Source organism: Mirounga leonina, unplaced genomic scaffold, assembly GCF_011800145.1.
Source record: "Mirounga leonina isolate KUSES-001 unplaced genomic scaffold, KU_Mleo_1.0 Mir_94, whole genome shotgun sequence".
NCBI classification, from domain to species: Eukaryota; Metazoa; Chordata; class Mammalia; order Carnivora; family Phocidae; genus Mirounga; species Mirounga leonina.
The window spans coordinates 56828997-56849916 of NW_023270855.1; the positions used below are offsets into that span (position 1 = coordinate 56828997).

At 41.8% G+C, this 20920-nt stretch overlaps 2 protein-coding genes across 4 annotated transcripts in view; one reads left to right on the forward strand and one right to left on the reverse strand.

Annotated features, from left to right (window-relative positions):
- The window catches only part of ZNF77 (zinc finger protein 77), a 23684-nt gene extending 23285 nt beyond the window's left edge, over nucleotides 1–399 (forward strand). For all 3 annotated transcript variants that reach the window (XM_034997450.1, XM_034997449.1, XM_034997451.1), the window contains one exon: nucleotides 1–399. This exon is cut by the window's left edge and continues 1465 nt beyond it. In XM_034997450.1, the coding sequence (XP_034853341.1) occupies nucleotides 1–117 (117 nt within the window). In that variant the 3' untranslated portion in view covers nucleotides 118–399.
- A 9260-nt stretch (nucleotides 400–9659) lies between these two features.
- Nucleotides 9660–20920, reverse strand: part of LOC118005524 (zinc finger protein 555-like) — a 23784-nt gene continuing 12523 nt past the window's right edge. The window contains 4 exon segments of the mRNA XM_034997458.1: nucleotides 9660–11401; nucleotides 11403–11756; nucleotides 12492–12675; nucleotides 13131–13257. Of these exon segments, the coding sequence (XP_034853349.1) occupies nucleotides 10402–11401; nucleotides 11403–11756; nucleotides 12492–12675; nucleotides 13131–13257 (1665 nt within the window). The 3' untranslated portion in view covers nucleotides 9660–10401.

The window sequence follows — 20920 nt, forward strand, 5'->3', positions numbered from 1 at the left end:
CACGTGAGGACTCACACTGGGGAGAGACCCTATGAATGTCAGCAGTGTGGGAAAGCCTTCAGGTACCCCACAAACCTGCGAGCCCACGTGAGGACTCACACTGCAGAGAAACTCTGAATACAAGGACTGTGGGAAAGCCTTCATTTGTCCTTAAAATCTTGTAAAGCCAATCAGACACACTGGCAGGAAACCTTATGAACGTAAAGAATGTTGGAAAACCTTCAGGTATAGCACCTCATATATTTTGTACATAAAAACTCAGGGCTGGACAGCAGTCTTTATTTGTTATAAACATAGTTGTGCCTTATAAGTGCCTCGTCCATAACAGGGATCTCTGTTGTATTTATTTCCACTGTGTGTTGCTGAGAGGAACACCTAAGATAAAATATTCCTCTATGTGCCCTTTGTATGAAATATATTTCATTATCTCACACATGAAAAGATTGTATAGTTATATAAAACTTATCTCATTTCCATTACAATGTCTTTGGGCCTCAGGGGTGATAAGTGATTTGTAAATATATCTTGTCCTCTGTTGTGGATACTGGAAATTACAACTCGGTATCTACCCTTCCTTTCAGTCTTTATGATTGAGTGATGTATCTTCACATTTGCTTGTTGCTGCTGTATACCACACCTGTGCTCCACACAGAAATTAGTAAATGTGCAGGGATGTTGATAGAGGACAGTCTCCTCCGATTATGTTCATATTTTGACCTCTGCTGATCGCCCTTCCTCTTGGTTGTTCATCAGTCATGACGTGTTAAGAAGAGAAACCTTGTGGTGTGAAGATGAAAGCTAGCATCTGACTGGTTCTACTGGATTTCTTTGTGAGCATGGTGAGGCAGGAGACCATATGTCTCAGAGTCCTTCTCTGTGCGGTTCTGAAATGAAGGCCCTGAGGAAAGAAACTGCGTGAAGAAGCCATGATTTTCCAGCAGGAGACAGATGCCAGGGGACCCATGTTGGCCTGGGTCACAGCACATTTTCCTGACTTCTGATCTGTCGTTTGGAATGGCCCCCAACCTAGCACAAGTTTGACGTTAGTTTTTGTTAAGTAGCATACTCCAGAGACTTTTCCACAACCTCTCCTGTGACGGATGGTCTTGGTTTTCAGGTCCATACAGTTCCTTGCTTTGCCCTGTGGCTCTTTGTGTCCATGAGGCCACCTCTTCAGGCTATCGTGTGTAGGGATCTCCCATGCTTTTCCTAATACATGATTTCTGTGCTAAGCATCTTGTCTCTCTCAGGATAGATCTGTGTCCTGCCTCCCCCTCTGACAGATTTAATGCTACAGCCTCAGATGCAGGAAAACTCCTTCCCTGGTTGCACTGACCCTGTATTTCTTCCTTCTGGATGTTTCCATAATTGGAATAAGCACTTGTGAGTGTATGGCAGTTTGTGGGAATTTTCCCCTATAGCTGACTGCTATCTAAGAGATAAATCCAGTATGCTTAATTACTTTCTGTTGTTAAATGTAATTCCTTTCCGTTAAATGTGATTTCCCAGTGGTTTTTTATTTTTAATATGTGATTCAAAACAATGGTTTTGTTTGTTTTGTCAAATGTGGTTCTCTACATTGCTTCATGGAAACCACATTACTGAGGTTTTCAAATCTGTTTGCATACCTGCAAATGATATTATGTTTTATGTTTCACAACTTAGTTCTTTTATGTTTTATGTTTCACAACTTAGTTCTTTTATTATTTGTTTTAAAGATTTTGAGTGAGAAAGTGAGCATGAGCAGGATGACTGGAAGGGGGAGAAGCAGACTCCCCACTAAGCAGGGAGCCTGATGCAGGGCTCAATTCCAGGACCCTGAGATCATGACCTGAGCTGAAGGCAGATGCTTAACTGACTCAGCAGCCCAGTTGCCCCTCACAACTGAGTTCTTTTAAAATATCCCATTCTAGAGGATTAACTTTTTCTTCTAATTGTGTCAGTTTTTTGGAAATACTTATTCTGGGTTAATAGGACTAAGTACATAAACATTTGACATTTTCCTTCTGATCGGTGTTTCTTCAATACCCATGCAGCTGCTACCACTGTCTCATTAAAATGACTTACTCCTGGGGCAACTGGGTGGTGCAGCCGGTTCAGTTCCAATTCTTGGTTTCAGCTAGGGTTGTGATCTCAGGGTCGTAGGATCAAGCCCTGAGTTGGGCTTCATGCTGAGCATGGAGTCTGCTAAAATTTCTTCCTCTCCCTCTGCTCCTCCCCACCTCATGCTCTCTTTCTCTCTCTCTCAAATAAGTCTTTTTAAAGAAATTACTCCCAATGGTGAAACCCTTAATGTTGCCTATGTAGTGGTCTCTGACAAAGAACACCAGGAGTCATGGTCTTGCAGCTCAAGAGTGTGGGAGAGGGAGCCAGACACATGTATCTTCCCTATTTGTCAACAACGAAACAAACCACATTTGTGGTGAGGTGAGTCTTAGTTGCGGGAATGACTTACAACTCGGTGCTCCAGGCATAACTGCCCTGAGGAAATTCCTAATTTTTGGGAATGCTGCTTCTCAATGTTTATTGTCCAAATAGCTCTGAGACATTTACATGAAAGTCCATACCAGAATGGAAACATGTCCTTCCTCCTCATTCCTTCTTGCTGGGGATTGTGCTGAATTGTGCTGAACAGGACGTTTCTTGCTGTGATGGATGGGTAAGGGGTTGGTCATGCTTCACCCAGTGGTGTCTCCTTGTATTAATTCCAGTGGAGGAAAGATGGGCCGTGCCTTTCTCTTTCCTTCCGACCACTCACGCTTCTGTTGATCTGCCCCCAGTTGACACAGGTCAGTTTCTATCTCCATCAGATGGCCCCCAGGATGCTCCTCTGGCCCTGGGCCTGGTGCAAGTATGGTTGTATTTTGGGTGGAGCTGGTTGGGCTCCATGTCTGAGGGTTTGTAAGGTGAGCAGGCCCACTGGGACTTGGGGAAGGAATGTGGTAGTGTGAATGCACAATAAGGATACCTGTACAGTCTTTGCAGAGAGGAGCGCTTCTGTCTAATTATTCCAACCACTGTGGAATGGGATTTGCTCTCTACTGTTCTCAGTTCACCAATACGACCAGTGATCGTGTGGATCCCACACACTAGTAAGGGTTAATATAGGTGCACTGAACTGAAACAGCATGGAAGGTGTGCATCACAAGCACATTTCAATGTCACCACCAGTGGGAAACAGTCCATATGTGACATTTTCCATGGAACTCTTTCTCATAGCAGAACCATGAAATCCAATTTCAAATATTTTACAAATTGTTAACCCTTCCATGTACCCAGAGACCATTTTCCCTGTGATTTTATGGTTCTTTTGTTTCCAGTTCTCTTCAGAACCTGAGAGCGAAGTTTTGCAGGGGTGCCCACTTGATGCTTGTTTGTAGGCTCCGAATCTGCACCTGTTCTGTGTCCTTTAGTGGTTGGCCAGTCGTATGTGGCCAAACAAGGGACACAGGAAGGTCCAGGGAGACAGTGGATTGTACTCAGGTCCTAGAAGGACAGTCAGTGCTTGTAAAGAAGGGGTGATGTTGGGGAACACCTGGGGAGCAAGCAGGAGTGGGAGGGTGGGAAGCAATGAGCATGAGGGCATGGGCAAGTGCCTGCAGTATCTAGATCAATGTGGAGTGTCATCGTTTGCTTTGAGCTGAGTGTGTGGCACACGAGGGAGCGAGGGAGGCTCTATTTAGCACCTGACACTGAATATAGAGTCTGGGAAAGAAAGGCTCAATTTGAATCATGATCCTGACTTGGTTCCTTTCTTGCTCTGTGGCCTTTGGAAAATCACCTGCATCTGTAGGCCTCAGGTAGCTCATGCAAGGAGATAAAAACATTATCTACCTTATAGAGTTTGCTGAGGAGCAACTGGGTTTATCCATGCTGAGTTCCTTTATGGAGAACATTTAATGCAGTGCCGGATGTGAGTAAGCAAGATGTCAGTGTTCACGTAGTAAATGAGAACGCAAACATAGCCTCAGACAGTGGAAGCTGGCCTGGAGCTCACTACTGGGTTGTGGCTTTCTCTCACTGAGCAGAAACAATATCACCCACCTGTCCTCCGGCGAGGCACTTCCTTGTCTGTGGTGAGTCAGGGCACATGAAGACCGTGTCGCGGTCATGTCAGTAAGGAGGCTAAAAAATGAAGTCCAATCTGTAAAAATCAGCAAATATTCCCTGCCTCTAGCTGATGTGCCTGGTGCCTCTCCGAGTTTCAGCTGCACTGCATTTTTCCTGCTCTCTAGATAAGAACTATTAAGTTCTTCGGGGCACCTGGGTGGCTCAGTTGGTTAAGCATCTGCCTTTGACTCAGGTTATGATCCCAGGATCCTGAGATCCAGCCCTGCATTGGGCTCCCTGCTCAGCGGGGAATCTCCTTCTCCCTCTCTGCCCCTTCCCTATGCTCTTTCACTCCCTTCTCCTTAGTTCTCTATTCCTATGCACCTGACATTGCTTAGAAAAGTATCACGCTGGGATTTCTTTCTCTCAGAGGGGGAATAATTCTAGAATTTGACAGTAGTAATCACAGTCACCAACAAGGGGGGTTAAATGATGCTTCAACGTCCTTTATTTGCTCCATATCTGACACACTATTACAGTCTGGGGACACTGATCATTTGTTCTTATGAGATCAGCCACCATCCTTTCTGGGCAAAATCTTCAACGGATACTGACGGAATCCACGGTGCGCCTCCCATCAAGATTCAAATAGACCCCTCAAAAGTTTTCCCCAGAAGGGGCACTTGGGTGGCACAATAGGTTAGGTGACTGACTTTTGGTTTTGGCTCAGGTTGTGATCTAAGGGTTGTGAGATGGAGCCCCAGGTCTGGCTCTGCGCTCAGCACAGTCGTCTTTAGAGTTTCTCTCCCTTTCCCTCTGCCCCTCCCACTCCGTGCTTCTCTCTCAAATAAATGTCTTAAAAAATAGTTCTTCCCAGAATTAATCAGTACCCTATAAATAAAACAGCTCTTCAAGGCATCAAACCATCTAAGGCTCAGGGCTCATTATCCTTTGCACTAGTCCCTGTAATACCCTTATTTTACCTGTGACAAAACCCAATTGGGTAGTTTGTCTAGGATCTCCGAGCAACAAATCACGTTGTTACCAACCTCCATCTGCTACAAGTACTCCAAGAAAGGACAAGGCGGTAAAACCTGAGGATCCTGAAGAAAGCCTGGAGAGGTCAGACACAAGGAGAGCAGAGCTCAAAATCCAGAAGAAAACTTACTGTCAACCTCTCCTGTGGGTGAGAAAGCATTGAGCCTTCTCGGCTCTGTGAGTTCTGGTACCTGTTTGCTCACCAGCCTCGGAGTCATTAGGGGTCTTCTGGGTCCCACTTCTGATCACCAAATAATGGAACCTTAAAAAATACAAGTGCTAGCTATTTTACCAGCAAAACAGTGGGTTTATTTGGAAATAGCAGGGAATTGCAATTAGGGACAAGCCAGGTACGGCAAACATATGCAAGTGCAGAGAAGTTGGGAGGGGCTATTCTAAGATAAAGTCCATGGGAGTAAATGGAGTTCCAGTGTAGTGGTTTCTCATTGGCTGAGCTGTTGCTAGGGTGGAGGAAAATTGTCTCACTCCAGCTGGGGGTAAAGTGTCTGCACTCAAGGTCCCTGTATCCCCATTTGGTCTACCATTGAGAGATGGTAGGGTGTGAGCGCCCCTGCTGCTCCCAGCTTTATGCTAAAGGAGGTTTCCTTTTATTTTCACAAAGGTACACACCCAGGAGTGGAATTTCTGGGTCATATGGTAACTCTGTGATTAACTCTGAGAAACCACTACATTTTTCCACAGTGGCTGCACCGTTTACATTCCAACCAGCAGTGTATAAGGGTTCCTGTTTCTCTACATCTTTGCTGAAACCTATTTTTCATTTCTTATTAAACAGTAGCCATCATGGTTGGTATGAAGTGATATCTCATTGTGGTTTTGATTTGCATTTCATAAATGACCAAATGGATTGAACATTTTTGAACAGGGTTGGCGTGTTGAATTGAAAGCTTTTTTATTCTGAATTCTAGACCCTTATCAGATAAAAGAAATTTCAATAAATTGGTATGTATAGATCTTATGTACTTATGGAGATGATTAGCGAAATTGCTGTACATGTTCATTTGAATGTATTAAGGGAAAACTTTATTTTTAGGTGTGATAATGGCCTTTGGGTTATGCTAAAAAGTTACATTCCGGAATATTCATGGATTAAATAGTAGTATCTGGGCGTTTCTTCAAAATTATCTGGTGAAAAATCAGTGGGGTGAACTGGACATAAAACCTGATAGAAATGTGGTAAAAGCAGGTCATGGGTATGTACAGTTTTATTATGCCCGTCAGCCTACTTTCCCCCAGTTTTTACAGTAAAATACACATAAAATGATCATATTATTTTTAAGTGTAAAGTTCAGAAGTATTAAATACATTCACACTGTTGTGCAACAATCACCACCATCCATCTCCAGAACTCTTCATCTTGTAAAACTGAAACTGTTTCCACTAAACGCTGACTCCCCTCCCTCCCCTCCCCCCAGACCCTGGCTCCCACCATTTTACTGTCTGTATAAGTTTGACAACTCTTAGTCCCTCATACACGTGGAATCATATGGTATTTGCCTCTTTCTAATTGGTTTATTTCACTTAGGATAATATTCTCAAGATCCATCTGTCTCATTACACATGAAAATCTCCTTACTTTTTAAGGCTGAAAAATATTCCATTGTATGTATGTACTCCATTTGGCTTATCTATTCATCCATTAGTGGACATGTGAGTTGCTTACACATTTTAGGCATTGTGGATAATGCTGATACAAACAGGTGTACCAGTATCTCTTCAAGACTCTGCTCTTAATTCTGTTGGGTATATACCCAGAAGTGGAATTGCTGGATCAAATGGTAATTCTTTTTTAAAATTTTGAGGAACTACCATAGTATTTTGAACAGCGGCTTTACCATTTTATCGACAGTGCACAAGTGTTCCTATTTCTCCACATCCTCATCAACACTTTTTGTTTTCTGGTTTGCTTTGTTTTGTTGTTAGAAGCCATCCCATTGTGTTGGAATATTATGCAGCCATCAAAAGGAATGAGATCTTGCCATTTGCAACAACGTGGATGGAACTGGAGGGTATTATGTTGAGTGAAATAAGTCAAACAGAGAAAGACATGTATCATATGACCTCACTGATATGAGGAATTCTTAATCACAGGAAACAAACTGAGGGTTGCTGGAGTGGGGGGTGGGGTGGGAGGGATGGGGTGACTGGGTGATAGACACTGAGGAGGGTATGTGCTCTGGTAAGCACTGTGAATTGTGCAAGACTGTTGAATCTCAGATCTGTACCTCTGAACCAAATAATGCAATATATGTTAAGGAAAAAAAAGAAGAAGAAGAAGGAGGTAGCAGGAGGGGAAGAATGAAGCAGGGGAAATCGGAGGGGTAGACGAACCATGAGAGACGATGGACTCTGAAAAACAAACTGAGGGTTCTAGAGGGGAGGAGGGTGGGAGGATGGGTTAGCCTGGTGGTGGGTATTGAGGAGGGCACGTTCTGCATGGAGCACCATGCACAAACAATGAATCATGGAACACTACATCTAAAACTAATGATGTAATGTATGGGGATTAACATAAGAATAAAAAAATAAGAAGCCATCCCATTGTGTTTGAGGTGGTATCAGATTGTAGTTTTGATTTGCATTTCCCTAATGATTAATGATGTCATGTATTTTTTAATGTGCTTATTGTACATGTACATATATTCTTTTTAACATTAACATATAATGTATTACTTGTTTCAGGGGTACAGGTCTGTGATTCATCAGTCTTACACAATTCACAGCACTCACCATAGTACATACCCTCCCCAATGTCCATCACCCAGCCACCCCATCCTTCCTACCCCGCTCCACTCCAGCAACCCTCAGTTTGTTTCCTGAGATTAAGAGTCTCATGGTTTGTCTCCCCCTCCAGTTTCATCTTCATTTTTCCCTCCCTTCCCCTAAAATCCTCTGTCTTGTTTCTCAAATTCCTCATATATATTCTTTAGAGAATGTCTATTGAAGTCATTTATTAATTTTGAATCAGGCTTGGTTTTTTGGGGTTGTTGCATTTTAGACATTCTGTGTATATTCTTATTCTGGATATTAATATCAAGTATGTGGATTTGCAATTCTGTGAGTTGACATTTTACTGTGTTGATACTGTCTTTTGATGCACAGAATTTTAAATTTTCATGAAGCCAAGTTTGTCTATTTTTTTTTCCTTTTTTTAAAAAAAGATTTTATTTATTTGTCAGAGAGAGAGAGCGCGCAAGCAGAGGGAGCAGCAGCAGAGGGAGAGGGAGAAGCAGGCTCCCCACTGAGCAGAGAACCCAATGCAGGACTTGATCCCAGGATCCTGGGATCATAACCTGAGCTGAAGGCAGCTGCTTAACCAACTGAGCCACTCAGGCGACGCTGTTCCACTCAATTTTGTCTCTTCCAAATAAGAACTATGAAGATTACCAACCAGACCTGAGTAGCCAATCCAGAACAAACCTCACATCACTCAGTGCTCCTCCAAATCACAGAAACCCCAAACTGGTCAGTCTCTTAAAACACTCTGATGCATCCTGCAAACCTTCCTGGTGAGTGAGTGTCCCGCTGCAGTAGCATAACCTACCCACTCCCCTTGACTGCAGGCATGGTCCTGGTGGTCTTTGGCTAGATTACATTGACAAAATAAGTTTTTACTATCATGAATGAATATGAAATCATGTTAATGTCGGAAGTTTTAAGTACATTAAAAAAACAGAAAGAAAAATACATGAATCCATACAAATCTGTTAACACTGACTATATGAATGGTGCCTAAATTGGCAAAATTATAACATTGGTTTCACGCTCTGTAATTGCAATGGGATATTTTAATATATCCCGAGTGAAAAGTAAAAAAAAACATTTTTTAGTATCCATGTCGGTGGAGGACATGGAGATAATGACAGGTTAGGTTTGAGAGAATGAAAGTCAAGTGCTTGCTGTTTTGAGGGGACTCTTGATTAAAAGGGGCAGGAATTAGTGTAATGGTCTAGAAGGCAGTGTCCATTCTGCTTTCTATGTCTCATGAAAATTTGTCAACTAATGAATGTTAACCTGGAAGTATACAGGAAAGACATTTAGGAAAGTTGAATTCCCAGCCTTACCCACATTTCCATAATGAAATCTGGTATAACCATCTCTCTATATGTTTCATTATGTCATAGTCTCTATTCTTAATTCAAAGCTTGCTGTCCAAGTCACATGCAGAAGCAAGGAAAAGAGCAAACTGCAGGAGATAAAGATCACTCTTTGTAGAGTTTTGCATACTTACAATTTTTTACATTAAACGAGTATTTCAGTAAGAAGAAAGAAATATATAGGTGATATCCACTATGTGCCCTTCTAGAACAGTAAGAAAACTGCAAAATGACCCAAGTCCTGTTATTCTAACGATACAGAAAGACTACTGTTTTGTTCATCTCAGCGGGTCAGTGGTGATCCCATCAGCTAGGAAAGCCTAGGTGTGCTCACCTGGGCCACACTGCTTGTGGTGAGGCCCCACAGACCTGACCCCATCCAGACCCAATGTTGTGACTGGACTGTTCCCTGTGGTTCTTATTGTAAGACGCACCTTAGCAAGAGCCATCATGGAACTCAGAAGAACAAGGTTTATTACTCCCAAGTCCTGGGAAGTACACAGTACGCCTGGGGCCACACAGCAAGGCTGTGAGTAGAGAATGCAGACCTGGTGTTCTATGTATGTTGGGGACAAAGGTGGGCTGCCTAGGGTTTTGCAGGTTTATTATTTATTAGGAACTTCATTGGTGGAGGATGGCCTGGTTCTGTATCTAGCTGTTCTGCTGGCAGCCGTATTCTATAGCCAACAATGTTTATTCCAGACAGAGGTCTTTCAGGTAGATGCCCCAGCAGTCAAATGACTACGGTCAGGCCCCTACATTAAAATCTGAAGCTCGATGTCAAGCACTTACACTACAACACACTATGTAAGAGTTAAACTCTGTCACATTAAAAGCACACTTCAAATTACTATGGCTCAAATAAACTACCAAGAAAGAAAATGGTATTAACTGAAAAAATAGGAAAAAAAACCCCAAAACACCCCACTTTTTAAACTCCTGCACTCTACCTGAAAGACTTAGAGAATTATTTCTCATATGAACACTTATTTGTGAAAGAACTGGAAATTCACTATTTAGGGGTCCATTTTTAAATGAGGTAGTGACAAACAGTGCCATATTTATAACTTCTATATTTCCTTCCTGGAATATGATACATGAATTAGTGTAAGATTTTCCAACATTACTTACAATTATGGAATTTCTCCCTAGAAAGCATGACCTAACTCAAATATTACATGCATTTCTGGAGCTGCTACCCAGTGTGCATTCTCACATGGTTTCGAAAGGATGAAGGCCACTTGAAGGCTTTCCCACATTGCTTGCATTTATGGGGTTTCTCTCCAGTGTGCAACCTCACATGCTTTTGTAAGGACGAGGACCAACTAAAGGCTTTCCCACATCGTGCACATGCATAAGGCTTCTCTCCAGTGTGGGTGCGCATGTGGCCTTGAAAGGATCTGGAAGAAGTGAAGGCTCTCCCACAATTCTCACATTTATACAGTTTCTCTTCAGTGTGAATTCTCACATGTTCTCGAAAGGTTGAGGGCCAACTGAAGGCTCTTCCACACTGTTTACACTCATAAGGTTTCTCTCCAGTGTGGGTCCTCACATGCCCCTGGAAGGACTTGGGGGAACTGAAAGCTTTCCCACAGTGCTCACAATTATACAGCTTCTCCCCAGTGTGCATCCTCACATGTCCTCGGAAGGTTTCAGGCCAACTGAAGGCTTTCCCACATTCCTTACATTCATACGGCTTTTCTCCAGTGTGAGCCTTTTCATGTCTTTGGAAAGACTGGGGATAACTGAAGGTTTTCCCACACTGTTTGCATGTATAGGGCTTCTCTCCAGTGTGTGTTATCATGTGCCTTTGAAAGACTGAGGGATAAATAAAGACTTTCCCACATTCCTTACACTTGTATGGCTTTTCTCCAGTGTGAGTACGCACATGCCCAGTAAAACTGGAGAACTCGTGGAAGGTTTTCCCACATTGCTTGCATTCGTAGGTTTTCTCTGACGTGTGAATCTTCATATGTTGAGTAAGGGAGTAAGAATGGTGAAAGGCTTTTCCACATAACTTACATTCATAGGGCTTCTCCCCAGTGTGTGTTACCGTGTGTCTTTGAAAGATTGAGGGATAAATGAAGGCTTTCCCACGTTCCTTACACTTATATGGCTTTTCCACAGTGTGAGTTTTCATGTGTCTAGTAAGACTGGAGAACTCGTGGAAGGTTTTCCCACATTGCTTGCATTCAGTTTTTCTCTGGAGTGTGAATCCTGATATGTTCAGTGAGGGAGTAGAAATAAGGAAAGGTTTTCCCACATAATTTACATCCATAGGGCTTCTCTCCAGCGTGAGTTCTTAGGTGTGCATGACAAACGCAAGCCTGCTTGCATTCTTGACACGGATATGGTTTTTGTCCAGTGTGAGATCTGACGTGCCTCTTAAGGGAAGAAAGATGCATGAAGCCTTTTCCACACTTGGTACATTCATAGAGTTTTACTCCAGTAGAAACATTCTTGCAGAAATTAAAATGGGGAAACTGGCTGCACATTTCTCTGTGCTGATTTTTTTCATTACCTTCACAGAATCTGCCTGTCACAGGATTTCTGTTAAAAGTCAGAAACACTTTATCAATGTTATGTTTATTAATGATTTATTATTAGCAACTAATAAGTATTAGAGCCAGATGACTAACTGCATTTTAGTAGACAGGAAGTTTTTCTACTCTCTGTGGATTGTCTTAGAGTTAACTAATGCCCTAGAAGTGACCTCTATCATGTTCACTGTTCATACTGTTTATCATGTATGGGGACTTCCTAAAAGTGTCTAACTGAATTATGCTTAAACACTCAATGTCTCAATCAAGATTTTAAAAACTTTCTTAGAGGGAGGGGGGTGGGAGGATGGGTTAGCCTGGTGGTGGGTATTGAGGAGGGCACATTCTGCATGGAGCACTGGGTGTTATGCACAAACAATGAATCATGGAACACTTCATCTAAAACTAATGATGTAATGTATGGGATTAACATAAGAATTAAAAAAAAAACTTTCTTAGAATTCTAAATAGATTTGGGGGCACCTGGGTGGCTCAGTCAGTTAACTGTCTGCCTTCAGCTCAGGTCATGATCTCAGTGTCCTGGGATCAAGCCCTGTGTCATGCTCCCTGCTCAGCAGGGAGTCTGCTTAGTCCTCTCCCTCTCTACCTCCCCCCCGCACCCCAACCCACTTGTCCTCTCTCTCTCAAATAGATTTGGAGCTGTGTTTTTAGTTTTTTAAATTTCATGACCTACCAAAACTCTGTCCTGGGATTAGTACTGCTTTATCTTGTGAACACAACTCACCTCAGATGTCTTGCATGGTTTCCATGCTGATCTTCAATGCTATGGTTTTCGCAATTTTTTTCTAAAATGTAGGCACAAGAACGATTTCTTGTGAATTTTGCCATTTTCTGTTCATTAGATTTTTTTTCCTCATGCATATCCTGTTGAGAAACCAACCCACTGGCTTTAAGCAGTGTTTCATAATCTGAAACAAACAAAAAGGTGAATGAACATATTAAAGGAAGAAGGAACTTATGAGTAAAGAACGACTTTGAGGACTTTAGTGCTTTCAGGATTTCATGGATGGCAGGCAGGAGGGGTCAAAATGGTAGGGTCAAAATGGTAGGCAATTTACTAACGACTATCAAAAGTTTTCCAAGAAACCTCTCTCTGAACCAGAACAACACATGAAGCCAATCCCCCACTAATGAAGCCAAAGGAGTTTCTAGTCTTTGAACCAAGACAAAAATAAAACCTCAGTTTAAGGGACACATTTCCACTGTCATGGAGACATTATTAGATTGTAGGTCCGTGATGGCTGTGACAATGTCTGTCTTACTTACCAGTGTATTTCTTTTCCACATTTCAAATTGTGGAAAAGCACTGACAAGAGATACTTGTTTATTAGATGACTAAGTGAAGGCCTGAAGCCATCCTTACCCACTGAGACCAGGTTCTGGAAAGTTTCTAGCATCACATCTCTGTAGAGGTTCTTCTGCATAGAATCCAGCAAAGCCCACTCCTCCAGGGTGAAGTCCACAGCCACATCCTCAAAGACCACCGAGTCCTGAAACATATGAATATGTGCAGGAGGAAGGGTGAGTCTGAAAGCACTGGGGACCTAAACTCAATTCATAGGAAGTTCAAATCAGATCCTCTGGTCTCACAATATGTGCTCTGACTCTAATAGGCTTACCTGCACCACTAAGGAGTCAACCTTAACGCTATATTTACCATGACGACTCTCGTCTTACTCCTTTCTATCAGCTGGACCCAGAGAGATATGCTATGCACATTAAATAAATACTTCTGTTGGAAAGTATGCAGTAAAAGGGTAACAGATCTTAATTGTCCAAACCCTGAATATTCTTTAGGACTAGCCCTTGACCAACTCCTGGGAGGAAATCTGCAAGCCCTCAGAATACATGGACTGATAAGAGTGTCTGTGTATATAGGTGGGGCCTTGGACCCTGTGACATACTGTATCAGACTTCTAGAGAAGCTGGATGCTGAGAAGCTAAGACCAGTCACACAGGAGTGCCCATGACTAACCCTCAATAAAAAGACCTGGGTGAGCTCCCCTGGCTAGAAATATTTCATAAAAGTTGTCACACATTAAGCTCTGAATGTACAACTGCATTGAGAGGGGATGACTTGGAGCTTGATCCTGGTTTCTCCTGGATTCTGCTTTCTGTTCCTTTTCTATTCACTAATTTCAATACAGACCTTTTCCCCATAGTCAGCTGGAGCACTGTGTGTAAGAGCTTTTCTGAACTAAGTCCTTCTGTGGAATAAATATTTCTGTGAGCCCTTGTAGTGAGTCTTCATACCTGAGGTTGGTCTTGGAGACCCCTGACACAGAGCACCATCAACTCCCTGAGTCATAAAGTAATTCACTATGGGGGCTATCAGTAGATTGAAACTGCCAAGATATAGAACTAGTGAACGTGAAGACAGGCTGGTTATGCAATCTGAAGAACAAAGAGAATAAAAATGAAGATAGAAGAAATGTAGGGTACCGTTTAGTGTACCAACACACATGTGCTGGCAGTACGAGAATGAGGAATGGGAGAGGAAGGAACAGAACAAATACTCAAGAAATAATGACTAAAAACATCCTAAATTTATTGAAAATCAGCTACACATCCAGATGCTCAATGGACTCCAAAGAATAAAACCACAAAGAGACCCCCGAACAGATACATCATAATGAAAACTGTGGAAGCCAGAGATGAGGAGAAATCATGAAAGCAGCAAGAGAAAAACCTGTCAACTAGAAGGGAACCACAATAAGACAAGAGCTAATTCTCAGCAGAGATAGCAGAAGTCAGAGGTAATGGGGTAATGTATTCGGAGTGCTGAGAGAACGAGCAACTCCCAATAAAGAACCTATATCCCAAAAGCTACTTTTTAAAGTGAAGGCAAAATGAACACATTTCCAGATAACAAAACCCAATAATTTTTTTCCCCAGGAGAAGCACAATATAAGAAAATACTAAGAAAATTCTTTAAACTGATAGGAATTGAGGCAGGGAGCTTAGATGACAACATAGTAGGAGGATTCCAGTCCTGCCTCATCCATAGAGCACAGCTAGATAGTATCAAATCATCCTGAGTACTCAAGAAATCGACCTGCAGGCTGAGAGAAGCAACTGCACAAGTACAGGGAGAAAAGAGGCCACCCTGAGGAAGGTAGGAGGTGCGGAGATGTAGTCTGGGGGAGACGGATCACAGGTGCTACAAAGGTAAGGGAGCCATGGTTGCAAAGAAAAGTGAGACAGGAACACGTGGGAATGCACAAGGAGAACACTTCCCCAACGCCATTGGCTTGGAAAATGAGAGGGGCTGATTTTCATGAGTTTTTGCAACCAGTGTAGCTCAAAGACTGGACTTAAAGAAGTTGGCAGGCTTGACTGGGATAGAGCCCTAAGAGTGCTGCCCTACTCCTGCACTGAAGGCATGCAAAAAATCCCAGGGTAGACAGCACGATCTGAAGATCATCTAACAGGCACAGGGAGAGACTGTTCACTCTTTTTGAAGTGCATCTGTGAGAGAAGACATTCGCAGAGTTGCCTCTCAGGGGACAAAAGAGGCTGCAGGTGCCATTTCCCTCTCCTGCCTCTTAGTATAGGAGCAGAGACACTTGCTGAGGGCAGCTAAGCTGGACACTGGCTGTTTAGCCTGCTTGCTCATAATCCCACACTGATGTGACAGCCTTTCAGGATCAAACCAGCATCAATCCCAGCACAGTGAGATCCTTTCCCAGAGGACCAGCACAGGTCCCCACCACACCAGGTCCCTGAAGTCTGGAGTTTTAAAAAAATCAGACAGCTTGGCTGGTGTAGAGCCCAAAGTACATTGCACTACTCCAGGCAGACAATCAACATGGACACAGTTTGAGAATGGCAATCTGAAAAACACCTAGGATACATGAGGGGAAATTGTTCACTCTTCTTGGAGGGCTTCCCTGAGAGCAGCAAGCATGGACTCCCCTCTCAGGGGACAAAGGAGCTGGCTGGTGCCATTTCCCTACCCTGCCCCTTAGCATAAACCAACTTCAGTAAACAGCACAGCACCAACACTGATTTAATCTGCTTATACCAAGTCCTGCTTCCCTGCACTCTGCAGGTACTGCTTTTCTCAGGCAAGTGTGCCTAAGGACCAGCACAGCAGGCCCCTTCCCCAGAAGGCCAGCATACCCCCCCCCAACACACACACACACACACACACACACACTGCCTACTGACAATAGTTTGTGCAAAGCTTCAGGTCTAGTGGAAATAGCATCAGGTCTCATTTAACAAGCAGACCAGAGCACACCTAGTTAAATCTCACCCAACGCTGGCTAAGGTCCAAACTACCCCACTGCAGGCAAGGAGGCCTCTGTAGATGACTGAACTGAGGGACAGAGCAGCCAAAACACAACAGTGAGTGCACATGGCACATACCAGAGACAATTCCCGAAGCACTAGGCCCTAAACATTATATGACCTCTTCATAAAACCATTACTCTCAGAAGCAGGAAACATAACAGGCTTCCTAATACACAGAAGAAGACAGACACCTAGACAAAATACCAATACAGAGGAATTCATCCCAAAAGAAAGAACAAGAAAAGGTCATGGCCAGGGATCTAATTGAAACAGATATAAGTAATATGCTTGATGCTGAATTTAAAACAACAATCATAAGGATACTAGTTGGGCTTGGGAAAAGCATGGAAGACATCAGGGAGACACCACAGATATAAGAGCTAGGGCGCCCTGGTGGCTCAGTTGGTTAAGTGACTGCCGTCGGCTCAGGTCATGATCCTGGAGTCCCGGGATTGAGTCCCGCATCAGGCTCCCTGCTCAGCAGGGAGTCTGCTTCTCCCTCTGACCCTCCTCCCCCCTCATGCTCTCTCTCTCTGTCTCATTCTCTCTCTCAAATAAATAAATAAAATCTTAAAAAAAAAAAGAGCTAGAAACCAGTCAGACTGAAATAAAAAATGCTATACGTGAGATCTGAAACCAAGTGGATGTAATGACCACAAAAATGGAAGAAACCGAGGAATGAATAATTGACCTAGAAGATAAAATTATTTAAAATAATGAAGCTGTACAAAATAGAGAAAGAATGATGGATCATGAAAGTAGACTTAGGGAACTCAGTGACTCCATCAAACATAATAACATTCATATCATACGAGTCCCAGAAGAAGAGGCAGAAAAAGGGGCAGAGAATTTATGTGAAGAAATAATAGCTGAAAACTTCCCTAAGCTGGGTAAGGAAACAGATATCCAAATCCAGGAGGTACAGAGAACTCCCAACAAAAGTAGGCTAACAACAAGACATATTGTATTTAAGTTTGTAAAATACAATGATAAAAAATCCTGAAAGCAGCAAGACAAAGGAAGTCCCTAACTTACAAGGGAAGACAAATAAGGGTAGCAGCTGACCTCTCCACAGAAACTTGGGAAGCCAGAAGACAGTGGCAGGATATATTCAACGTGCTGAATGGGAAAAATCTGCCGCCCAGAATACTCTATGCAGCAAGGCTCTAATTCAAAATAGGAGAGAGAAAGAATTTGCCAGACAAACAAAAACTAAAGGAGTTCATGACCACTAAACGAGCCCTGCAAGAAATATTAAAGAGGACTTATTCAGTGGTAAAAAAACAAACCCTATATAACAAAGACTAGAAAGGAACAGAAAAATCTCCAGAAATAATGATAAAACAAGTAATAAAATGGCATTATCTTTTTTAGTGGAATCTTTGTCTGGTTTTGGAATCAGGGTAATGCTGGCCTTGTAGAATGAGTTAGAAAGTTTTCCTTCCCTTCCAGTTTGGGAAGAATAGGTATTAACTCTTTAAATGTTTCACTATTCGCAGATGACATGATACTCTATATAGAAAACCCAAAAAACTCCAGGCCAATATCCCTGATGAACAAGGATGCAAAACTTCTTAACAAAATACTAGCAAATCAAATTTAACAGTACTAAAAGAATCATTCATTGCAATCCATTGGGGTTCATTCCTGGGCTTCAAGAGTGTTTCAATATTTACAAATCAATCAACGTGATACACCACATTAATAAAAGAAAGGATAGGACTCTGATCGAGTCCCACATCAGGCTCCCTGCTCAGCAAGGGGTCTGCTTCTCCTTCTGACCCTCTTCCCTCTCGTGCTCTCTGTCTCTCATTCTCTCTCTCTCAAATAAATAAAATCTTTTAAAAAAATTAAAATTAAAATTAAAAAAAAGAAGGAAGAAATAGAAAACTTGAACAGACCCATAACCAGCAAAGAAATTTAATCACTAATCAAAAATCTCACAAGAAACAAAAGTCCAGGGCCAGATGGCCTCCCAGGTGATAACTCCACCAAAAAAATTGTTAGAACTGATACACAAATTCAGTAAAATCGCAGGAAACAAAATCAATGTACAGAAATCTACTGCACTTCTATACACCAATAATGAAGCATCAGAAAGAGAAATCAAGGAATGTATCCTATTTACAATTGCACCAAAAACCATAAGATACTGTGGAATAAACCTAACCAAAGAGGTAAAAGATCTGTACTCTGAAAACTATAAAACAGTAATGAAAGAAATTGAAGATGACACAAAGAAATGGAACATGGATTAGAAGAACAAACATTGCTAAAATGTCTATACTACCCAAAGCAATCTACACATTTAATGCAATTCCTATCAAAATACCACCAGCATTTTTCACAGAGCTAGAACAAATAGTGCTAAAATTTGTATGGAACCACAAAAGACCCCGAATAGCCAAAGCAATCCTGAAAAAGAAAGGAAAAGCAGGAGGCATCACAATTCCTGACTTTAAGCTATATTGCAAAGCAGTAGTCATCACAACACTATGGTACTGGCACAAAAACAGACACATAGCTCAATGGAACAGAATAGAAAACCCAGAAATCAACCCACAGCTATCTGGTCAACTAATCATCAACAAAGCAGGAAAGAATATCCAATGGAAAAAAGACAGCCTCTTCAACAAATGGTGCTGGGAAAACTGGACAGCCACATCAGAAGAATGAAACTGGACCACTTTCTTACACCATACACAAAAATAAAGTCAAAATGGATGAAAGACCTAAATATGAGACAGGAAACCATCAAAATTCTAGAGGAGAACACAGGGAACAACCTCTTTGACCTCAGTTGCAACAACTTTTTACTAGATATGTCTGCTGAGGCAAGGGAAACACAATCGAAAATAAACTATTGGAAATTCATTAAGATAAAATGCTTCTGCACAGCAAAGGAAACAATCAACAAAACTAACAGGCAACCTCTGGAATGGGAGAAGATATTTGCAAATGATTTATCTGATAAAGAAAGGGTTAGTACCCAAAGTATAGAAAGAATTTAAAAACTCAACACCCACAAAATAAATAATGCAGTTTAAAAAATGGGCAGAAGACATGAGTAGACATTTTCCCAAAGAAGACATACAGATGGCTAACAGACACATGAAGAAATGTTCAACATCACTCATCAGAGAAATGCAAATCAAAACTATAATGAGCTATCACCTCACACCTGTCAGAATGGCTGAAATTAACACAGGAAACACAAGTGTTGGCAAGGATGTGGAGAAGGGGGAACCCTCTTACACTGTTGATGGGAATCTGAGCTGGTGCAGCCACTCTGGAAAACAGCATGGAGTTCCTTAAAAATAAAAAAGAGAACTACCCTATGACCTAGCAATTGCACTAATAGGTATTTACCCAAAGGATACAAAGATACAGATTTGAAGGGATAAATGTACTCCGATGTTTATAGCAGCATTACCAACAATATCTAAATTATGGAAAGAGCATAAATATCCATCGACTGATGAGTGGATAAATAAGATGTGGTATTTATATACAATGGAATATTACTTAGCCATAAAAAAGAATCAAATCTTGCCATTTGCAACAATGTAGATGGAGCTAGAGTGTTTATGCTAAGCAAAATAAGTAAAAGAAAGACAAATACCATATGATTTCACTCATGTGGAATTTAAGGAAAAAAAAAACAACAACAACAGATGAACATGGGGGTGGGGGAAGAGCGACAAACCAGGAAGCAGACTCTTAACTGTAGAGAATAAACTGATGGTTACCAGAAGACAGGAGGTGGGTGGGGGATGGGGGAAATAGGTGATGGGTGTTGTAAGTGATGAATTACTAAATTATATACTTGAAACTAATATTACACTGTATGTTAACAGGAATTTAAAATTAAAACTTGAAAAACAAACAAACAAAAACAAAAAACTGATAGCAATTGCTCCCAGAAGGAAAGCTGAATCCACATGAAAAAATAAAGAACAAGGGCAAAGGTAATGACATAAATGCGTATTCTTCTCCTTCATTTTTTTTTTTAAAGATTTTATTTATGTATTTGAGAGAGAGAGACTGAGAGAGAGAGCACATGGGGGGGGAGGGTCGGGAGGGTCAGAGGGATGCGGGACTCAATCCAGGGACTCCAGGATCATGACCTGAGCCGAAGGCAGTCGCTTAACCAACTGAGCCACCCAGGCGCCCTCTTCTCCTTCATTTTCTTAACTAATTTCGAAGGTAATGGTGTAAAATAGTGTTTATAATGTATTGTTGGGTATATAAAACTTATGCTGTAACTGATTCCCAATAACAGCACGAAGGAGGTGGGTAGGAGCAAAACTGTAATGGAAAAGGGGTGGAAATGATTCAAGATGATAAGGCATTAATTAAAACATGCATTGTTGGCTTTGTAACATTAATAGCTGTAGCATATAGAGAAATAATGCCTTATAAGGGGGGGGGGAATAAAACTACACAGGAGCAAAATTTCTGTACCTCGCTGGGATTAAACAATCATAAATCTAAGCTGATCTGATAAAGTGTATTTGGTAACCCTAAAGCAACCAATTAAAAAAAAAAGGAAAAAAATACTTAAAAATGTAATTAAACTAATTGAAATGCTTTACTGGAAAATATTAATGCAAAACAAAGTAGTAGAGGAGTATAGGAATAAAGGCACGAGACAGGGACGCCTGGGTGGCTCAGTCGGTTAAGCGTCTGCCTTCGGCTCAGGTCATGATCCCAGGGTCCTGGGGTCAAGTCCTACCTCAGGCTCCTTGCTCAGTGGGGAGCCTGCTTCTCCCTCTGCCTGCCACCCCCCTGCTTGTGCTCTCTCTCTGATAAATAAATAAATAAATAAATAAATAAATAAATAAATAAATAAATAAA